The sequence below is a fragment of the Rhipicephalus microplus genome, chromosome X, assembly GCF_043290135.1.
Source record: "Rhipicephalus microplus isolate Deutch F79 chromosome X, USDA_Rmic, whole genome shotgun sequence".
Lineage (NCBI taxonomy): Eukaryota > Metazoa > Arthropoda > Arachnida > Ixodida > Ixodidae > Rhipicephalus > Rhipicephalus microplus.
The window spans coordinates 356,186,298-356,196,123 of NC_134710.1; the positions used below are offsets into that span (position 1 = coordinate 356,186,298).

At 43.6% G+C, this 9,826-nt stretch overlaps 1 protein-coding gene across 1 annotated transcript in view; it reads right to left on the bottom strand.

The window, feature by feature from the left end:
• The window catches only part of LOC119161139 (uncharacterized), a 41,334-nt gene extending 40,286 nt beyond the window's left edge, over positions 1 to 1,048 (bottom strand). Inside the window, exon 1 of the mRNA XM_037413488.2 lies at positions 799 to 1,048. Within this exon, the coding sequence (XP_037269385.1) occupies positions 799 to 910 (112 nt within the window). The 5' untranslated portion in view covers positions 911 to 1,048. The remainder of the gene's footprint in view (positions 1 to 798) is intronic.
• Between the last annotated feature and the right edge of the window lie 8,778 nt (positions 1,049 to 9,826).

A 9,826-nucleotide genomic window follows, 5' to 3' on the forward strand; every position in this document is an offset into this window, starting at 1 on the left:
CACGCAGGCCAAGGTAGAGACGTGAAACGGAGTTGTGGACTAAGCGTCAATCGTAACTGTTCAGAGAAGCCGAAATGAAAAGATGGGTTTTGTCAGAGGGGCTTCTCTAGGGAGGGGAGTTTTGCAATGGTCGTTCCTTACACCTTTACCGGATAAGTGTACAACCACCTAAACCTGCGCTGCGTAAACAGTTTGCTGTCTGTCAGTGCCATATGATCGAATGACGTTGCGCAACATTCGTGTGGTCATGTGCTTTCTGGACATACACTTGTCATTACCTTGTTTCCAATTTAATTTGGTCATATGGCGAAGCTGCACCGAAAATACTGCCGCTCGAACACAATAGTTAAAACTTTGAGCTATTGCTCAGAGCAGCAGTCTGTAATCATTGTACTTCAAATGAGCAATAGGCACAAACAGAGCAACCAAGTTACTTTTCCACGGCTTGATCTTTAAAAAGAAAAAAAGTTGAAAGTAGCAAATGTCAAAAGGATTTAACTTAAGCCCAGACCGTTATATGCATTCTGTACCAGAAATCTTCCGCATGATCGACCAGAGAAGCAAGAAGGTGCTTCAGATATGTTCTTGTTAAGCATGACGCTGACTGTACGTCCTGTCTCGTGCGGGCCGCAGCCTCTGCAATCAGGTATTTGTCATCCTATATAACCATAATCGATCAACGATCCGAAGCATATTTGATGAAAGTTTCAGCAGCTAGTGTTGACTGCGATCAACTGGAGACAAAACACACTTTACGCCTTTTCTGGGGAAACACGACGCCCCCCTTCGACGGCTCACCTGGGCCGGACGCGACACAGCCGGTGTATCCTGCAATGAAGAGCAGTGCGAGGACAGTGGCAGGGCCTACCACGGTCGTCGTCGACTTGCCGCTCCCCGGTGTTGTTACCATGGTTCGCGATGGGCGCTGATTGTCGTGGCTCGCCAGCAGTTATTAGGACCGGACGACGAGTGCGCGTCCGCGACGTCTACACCGTCGCGGGCTGAGGAAGCGACTGGCTCGGTGGGCTAGCTGGCAGGGCTGCTTTTCTTGCCGCGAGGATACACCGCCTCCGGCGGTGGTGCCGTCCCGGCCGGCGCGCCTGTGTGTGCGCTCGTTTCTTGCACCCTCCTCGCCCCTCCTCGCCCAGTCTTCCGTTCTTTCGTCTTTTTTGCCTTTGTGCGTCTTGGCGGCGTGCATACGCCGTCGTAGATGGCGTGGCTAGGTGTCGCAAAAGACTGCAATAGCAGGATAAAGCATCCGAACGCGATGTAGCGGTCTCCCCGCCTATTGCACGGGGGACGAGGGCGATGGCACACGACACACAGGTGTACGCGAAGAGCTCGGGTCAACGTTATGGGCGAAAAAATACGGAAGAGGAGAGGAGGAACAAAAGCAGAGATGTTGAACGGCGCTGAGCCCACTCGGCTACCCTTCGCTGATGAAGGGCGAAGGGCAATATTGGTTACAGAAGGGAAAAAAGGTCATTAGTGTTACCATCGACGTAGTAACAGTTCCCGCAGGCGCTCATTATAATAGATACCGTATTGCAGAATAAATGCAGAGAGAGTGAACAAGACAAGGATTGCGAAAGTAGAATGCTCAACGATGATATGTTATGGGAGCAGCAACACCACGGATCTCGGAATGTTATTTTTTTTTACCGAGTTACCTTGGGTTGTACATGAATAATACATGTACATTTACAAAACAAAGATAATAAAAAGGAGGGATGCGAAACGTGGGCCTATAAATTCATTGGTCAATGAACCTTCATATGTGTGAGGCGATGGTCAAACTCGGACAAGAGGTCTTGGGACAGTGTTTGAAAAAAAATCTCTCTTTGTGTTCTTCCTTTCTCCCCCAAAGCGCAGAGGGCCATTGCTGGGTGCTCCCATGTTGGGTTAGGGATGCCTCGTCGCGCGGCACACTCTAGATGGCACTCAAGAATATATATATATATATATATATATATATATATATATATATATATATATATATATATATATACATATATATAAGGGAAAGCAGTATATAGCTAAGAGCTCGTTTTTCTGTATTTTGACACAATACTAATAAGATTTAATAGACAATAATGCCAAGGAATGTATAGGGGAAGTTATTAGAACCAATTTAATGTAAATAAGAAGCGAGACAAGCGGATCAAAAAATTACTTCCCATGGTTCTTGCCCACGGCAAGTTATCTTTTCACCAACTTTTTTTTCTTCATATTTACCTTACAATTACAATTTACCTTCATATTTACCTTACAATTACATTACCTTACAATGACCTCCCCTATTCTTTCCTTGGCATCATTGTCTGTTAGATTGCAATAATATTGTGTCAAAGCACGGAAACACGAGCCCTTAAGTATACACATCTTTCTCTTATTCATTAACAAGGGCCTCGTACAGGCAGACTTGGTGCCTTAGGTTGCATACGAGGGACTATTGGTCAGCTGCCAACTCGTAATAAGTTCACGTGCTACGTGACACCACACAGGCTAATACAATAGTGTGCCACACTCGCCGCCAAGGCTAAAGATGGCGCTGACTGACACTCCCACGTTTAAATTCACATATATACCCAATAAAGTGGCTGGGAGGATAGCCGCCATGGTAGCTCAGTAGTACAGCATCGAACGCGTTATTTAAAGGTCACAGGGTCGGTTCCTGCCCACGGCTAGTTGTATTGTCACCCACTTTTCTTTCTTCACATTTACCTTACAATTTGGTCTAATAACTTCTTCTATACATTCCTTGGCATTACTGTCTGTTAGATTTCACACACACACACACACACACACACACACACACACACACACACACACACACACACACACACACACACACACACACACACACACACACACACACACACACACACACACACACACACACACACACACACACACACACACACACACACACACACATATATATATATATATATATATATATATATATATATATATATATATATTGTGGGCACACATATAGTTCATTTTATTATAAAACGAGGGATGTTGTCTGTGAACTCAGAAGCAGGCTGACTACATTAGGGTCTCTCTCGTGAGGAAGCTTTCGAACAAGGTGCCCGATGCATTCCTTACGCCGTTTCCCGCGTGTTTTTTTTTTTTTTTCACTGCACACGATTAATGTACCAACCTCTGAAGTGTTATTTCTCGAAAACAGCATGCGTACATTCAAGAAACACAAAGCCTGGGAAGCCAATTTCAGCCCTCTTTATTGCCAGCCATGGTCCTAGGCTCACGTATCCTGAGATCTGCTGGTCGAAAACTACCTGTTGTAATCATAACAGGAATGAAAAAGTGGTGCTGTCCACGCCCGCTGTGAAAGCATGCAGTGCATATGCAGCATTATTTTTCCTCCAGTCGATGTTTGTTAGTGCTGCAGTTATCGTTCTAATTGCCTCAACAATGCAATAAAAGATACCAGTGAAGAACTGAGTTAGGTAAGTAGCGAAATCGTTGAAGTCATTCGCGGAATGTCGTCTTTTCCATTCGACCATGCTACAGCCGCACGAAATTGTCTCCCTGTTAATCTTCGGCTCGTGTAGGCTAAGACAATTAACGCACGCTGTTTATGAGATTTTGTGGGCCCAAAATGAGTTTCCAACGTCTCAAACAGTTAGTTGTGTCCCTTAAGGGCAAGTTACGGGCTGAAACTGATACGTGCATGTTATAAACTTGCGCCTTTTGCCAAATTTTTAGATTTAGATCCCGTGTATGCACACTGTTCAATAAAATTATGGTTTGTGCCATGGCCACAATTAGATATCTAGTTGTGTTTTCAGGGCTAAAAACTCCTGCTAAGCATTTACTGACCAAACTTGGCCAGATACAACCCGATCAGTGAGAAGCAAACAGATTTAAGGGTAGAAACTCGCAACAAGCGCAAGGGATACGGGCGGAACGCTTTATATGCTACGAACTTGAAAAAATTTTGCCACCACTCAGTTTCAACCTCCAACTTATTGTAACAGGTTGCGATAACTGCCTTTTACGCTTAAAAAAAGAAATAAAAATTTGAGCAAATTTCAAAAAGATGCTATGGTGAAGCCAGTGTAACCACTGGGAAATTGCAAGGAACGAGATGTCAGTTTGGAGGATAAAAAAACTAAATACGTAAGTATATGTGTGAAGTGGCATAACATGGCTGCAAATCTGAGAAAGGCATGGGAACTTCGAAGAAAACGTTTCGATGATCAACGGTTCAACGGTAGAGGCACAAAAAGCGTCGTCATATCCGGGGAAAAACTGAAATTGCGTGGGGCCACGTGTAAAATATACAGGTCTTATGCCACGGCTGGGACACTCTACTCTACCAGCTTTTCTTTTTAACGTTAAGGTGACTGATGGGTGCTGCCCGGGGAAGGCCGGTTTACAGTCATGACCGATACACATCCGCGTTCTTTGTCGCCATCCTTGGTTGTGCAAGCCCGCAGTTTCTGCCGTGGTGAGTTGGCTCGCGAGTGCGCTGCCTCTGATTCTAAGCTAGCCTTGACCGGCTCGCAAATCTGGTGTCCACTAGAACATGTAAAGACTGTGTGCCACTTGTATGCTTAGGGAAAACCCCAAATGAGAGCAAGGACTCGCATGACGCGAAAGTTGGCACAGATTCAAGCTGATGCAGCGGCACATCAAGAAATAAAGATAATTAGGAAGGCGGGAAAATTGTGTCGTTGTGCGATGCCTAGCATGAAGACGACTCAAAGATTACATACATACATACATACATACATACATACATACATACATACATACATACATACATACATACATACATACATACATACATACATACATACATACATACATACATACATACATACGTACATACATACATACATACATACATACGTACATGCATACATGCATATGTACGTAAGTACGTACGTATACAGGCGTGAGCACAAGTGGGCAAACACAGGATCACGTGGCCGAAAGCATTGACGCGCCATCTAGCGATGAAACACCTGCTGCAGTGCGCATGCGCGTCCCATCGTATCAGTCGGTCTCTGATGAATGACAACTGGGTGTCGCTGTCTGTGCTCCATCAGATTTGTGCAGTTTCTTTTTTTTTCTTCACGTAGCGGCTGCGATGGTGCCAGCTCAAGCGTCGGGCTCGCGTCGTTATATATGCAGGTTCGTTAGCATAACTAAGCGCAGCCAGCCTAGCAAAACCTGATGAAGTTAAGCAGACAAAACTAAGTTTTCTCAGCTCAGGGGCGCTATGCAGGATCGGCTGAGTTTTGTGAAACTCGGGATATTCCCGAGTCTGGCGACACTCCCTTTTGAACATGCCAACAGTAGGAAAAAGTCAAATCCACCCCCCAGCGCGCTGCGTTTCGTTGGTTACAATAAGACCAGTTATCGAGTCATCGATGGTCGACTAAGTTGGGCGGTTTTTTCAAACCAGAGGCATCTTGTTTCATTTGTTTATCGTTCCACTGAGTGCAGAAGTGCACCGATGCAATAAAAGTGTCATTTTTTAGAGGCGCGGGGTGTTTAAATGGATTTTGAAGTACCAAGTCTTTTATATATTACTTATTTATTTATATATTCAATACTGTGGGCCTTTTCGGGTCTATACAGCATTTCCGATGGAGGCGAAAATGTTGTAGGCCCGTGTGCTCAGATTTGGGTGCACGTTAAAGAACCCCAGGTGGTCTAAATTTCCGGAGCCCTCCACTACGGCGTCTCTCATAATCATATAGTGGTTTTGGGACGTTAAACCCCACATATCAATCAATCAATCAGGCCTATACAGGAGGGGGCGTACAGAGCAAATAACACTTCATATCGCAAAGAAAAATAACTATATAACAGTATAAAGCAATAAATGAACAATGCACATGTGTTTCACTGAAAAAAAACTACTTAGCATGATAAATGATAACATCAACGGTAACATTGATATGCAGATGCAGGCGGTTAAGCACATGTAGCAATGTGGGAGCACATGCGCGATGCACTGTTTAAACCTTTATTTCGGCGAAGATAGCACAGGATTTATTGCGATGCCTCTAAGTGAATTTCCAACAGCGATGAAAATGATTCAGGTGATTGTGCACTGACAACGTCGTTCGGCAAGTCATTCCACATCTCTATAGCTGCGGGAAAAAAAGAATGCTTCAACGTGTTACAACGTGACACGAATGGGCGTATGCATTTGTCACTGTTAGTTCTACTGGAGTGACGGTGCAGAGCTTTAAGGTAATCATCCTTATTTAAATTTATTAGGTTGTTTCAAAGAAGAAAAAGAAATTTCAGGCTGGCTAATTGTCGTCGGCTAGCAAGAGTTGTGACACGTGCTTGCAAACGCAGCGCGGAAACACTCTCCCGCCTGGCATACTTTGAAAAAATAAACCTAAGAGCCCGGTTTTGAATCTTTTCCAATGCATCAATCATGTTCTTTTAGTGCGGGTTCCAAACTTTAGCTGCATATTCCTGGATGGGTCTAATGAGCGCCTTGTACGCTGTTAGTTTAACTTGAGGAGAAGTTCCGGTTAGTTTACGCTTTAAAAAACCTAGTTGTTTAAATGCACGTGCAGAAATTTGATTAATGTGGACATCCCACTTTAACGATGATGTTATTGTGACCCCCAGGTACTTTACGGTATTTACGTGCTTGATGTATGCCCCAGAGAAGTTGTACTGAAAGTGAAGTGGTGTCTTTCTATGGGAAATCGTAAAGCACATAGTTTTGTCTGTATTATTTGCATACCATGTTTTTCACACCATTGCCCAATATTTTCTATAGATTCGACAAGTTTCACCTGGTCTTCTGTTGTGCTAGTGGGAGAGTATATGACGCAGTCATCTGCAAAAAGCCTCATTGTAATACCTGGTTCCATAGCTGTGTAGATGTCATTGATGTATATGAGAAAGAGTGTTGGTTCTAGTACGGACCCTTGGGGAACACCAGAGAACACGTCGGCACGGTCGGACTCGACATTATTAAAAGAAACATACTGGGTGCGGTTGGAAAGATAAGCGGTAATCCAATGGACGATTTTTGAGTCAACCCCAAATGGTTCAAGTTTTTGTATGAGCAACGAGTGCAGAACGCGGTCGAATGCCATAGAAAAATCAATAAATATTGCATCTATTTGCAGTCTAGAATCAATAGCTAAAGCAAAGTCATGAGTAATCTCTAAAAGTTGTGTAGTGGTCGAAAGCTTCCTTCTAAAACCATGTTGGTTCGGATAAGGCAGATTATTTTCCTCTAGATAATTCATAAGTGCTTTGTTTATTATATGCTCCATTAGTTTGCAGCATGTACTTGTCAGTGATATTGGCCTGTATGTGTTTATCAGTTGTTTGTTCACACTTTTATGGATAGGAATTACTTTTGCACACAACCACTCATCAGGCAGCACAGCTGTTTCTAATGATAAGGAAAATATCTTTTGCAGAAAAGGGGTTAGCTGAGCGGCATAGCGCTTACGAAAAGCATTAGAAATTTCATCCGGGCCTTGCGATTTTTTGACATCGAGTTGAAGAAGCAGGTTAAGTGTGCCAGACTATGTTATTGTTAAGTCTGGCATGTGATTTTCACTGTTAGACGACGGTAAAAATGAAGGCTGCGTACGCATGAAAACTGATTGGAAGTAAATGTTGAAAGCGTCTGCAATAATCCGTGCATCTTCAACAAGACTACCCGATATTTCCATTTTAGTTACTATGCTATTTGGATTTGATAAGTACTTCCAAAATTACCGTGGTTGATTTGTCATAAACTCAGTCAGAGTGCTTGAGAAAAAGTGGTCTCTTGCCATGTTTATTTCCGTTTTTAATTGGCATGAAAGCTCATTGAGCGCAGCGGATTTCTTTTTATGTTTGCGGAGTCGTTGTACTTTTCTCTTTAGGTGGATTATGTTTCTCGTAATCCACGGCGTTTTACGATTAGTTTTTTTTAGCTTAGTAGGTATGAAGGTTGATTCACAATGCGTGATTCCAGAATTTTAGTTTATTCCATAGATCCACGACACCCGATGACGTATTAAAGAAATCGTCTTGTGATGCTTCAAGGAAATCTCTAACACTTTCGTCATTCGCTATGTATACTCCGTTTCATACATCAGGTGCAACGCTGTGAAGGCTAGGCAAGTAGTCCGTAAAGAAAACACGAGGTGTTGCTCCGCGCGGTTTCGTAGCCGAGTGGTCTGACGCGTCGCTCCGGAAAGTTCGCCGTAGTTTTGAAGTGCATGGGTTCGAATCCACGTGGTGCAATTTTTTTTTATAATTTTTGCGAGTTCAATTCAAAATCTTGTTTTTTTTTCAGTAACTTCAACTTACTTGCACGCGGAAGTGAACTGCACGTATCTATTCATTTGCAGCATACCGTGTTCCCTTGTGAGGGCCGGAACCTGCTGAGCTGGCACCGAGGTTTGACCAGCATGGCGATTTTGTCGCGATTATACCGCATTGTCGGTTTACCTCGTTGATGTGAGCGAGTACTGCGTGTAAGATGACGTTAATTCATTGATTAGGTAGCGCAGCAGCTCCAATGAGGCTGGGTTAACGAGAGGTGCTCACCTTCAACTTTTGTTTTCGTCATTGCCCCGATGATCCACTTTTCTGTGCCGCTCTTTAAACACTCAGCAGGTTATTGATTATAGCGGGCCGCCGGCAGAGAAACCTGTTCAGTTTTAGCGAAACAGTGCGGAATCGACCTTCCACTGCACTGTGCGGTATCCCGACGCACTTCGTGCGAGTGACGAATGATATGTTATTCAGGGAAAAGGGAAGAAAGCAAATTTGTGTAGCTCGGAATAGTGATTTTGGCACACAAACGCATAAAACATTTCCTAGACTTGGTATTCGCCCGTTTACTGTCTTAATATATGCGACATTTTTGTGAATTGTTATGCGCGATTTATTTCTTCAGTATAATTCCAACCCATCCTCCTTCCCGCAAGTAAGAGTTCCTTTTTTATCGTTCAAAAGAGAGTTTCAGCTAGGCTGTTATTCGGCAGAAACTCTAAATTTTAATTTATGCGTCAATCGTTTTTTTATAAAAACCTGGATATGGCCTGTTTTTCTCGCTTGAGAAAATCTTTATGGTATAGGGTAATTCAGTGCCCAAAAATTGTACTGGTTCAAAAAGTTGGAGATTTGTTCCATACATACATACATCCAGGGGCAATACTCATTGCGTGCGATGGACCAATATTCCAAACGGATGACGACTTTTGTGGTTTAAAAAACGCAAACTTTATTTACAGAAGAGCACCTCTGGCCGATGTCGCGGTGGGTTCCGACATCTTCTTTTTTTTCCTTTTTTATACCAAGTTTTTACAGAAGTCATGTGACCATTCCGAACGTTTGCACTTCACAACAAAACATAAATAAGGTAATTATTAGGGAGCAGTACAGTGCAGTGTCTTTCCTAGCCCGGGTCACTTGGCGACGTTAAACCCAACACACAAAATCACACGATGAGGAAGCACTCTTTGCTTTGTCATAATAACCCAGCCTTCTTGGTGGAATGAGCTCAGCATGAAGCAGCACGAGCAGGTTCGCTAGAAAGGTGTCCACAATCCAGCTCAACCAGTCGACCCTCGTCAACAAAGCCACCACTGACAGGCCGCACATTCCTCGAAAGTCAGCAAAGTTCTTCAATGCCACTCAACTCGTCATCACTGAACAGAGCACCCGACTCATCGGAGGAGGAGTTGCACGAATCACAAATGCAGAAGACAAGTGGTTCGATTTCACTATCCACAATCATGTCCCGTTCCCATGCTTCAGCTTCAACTTGCTCTACATGAGCGCAGCAGCTTTGCCACTTTTCCTG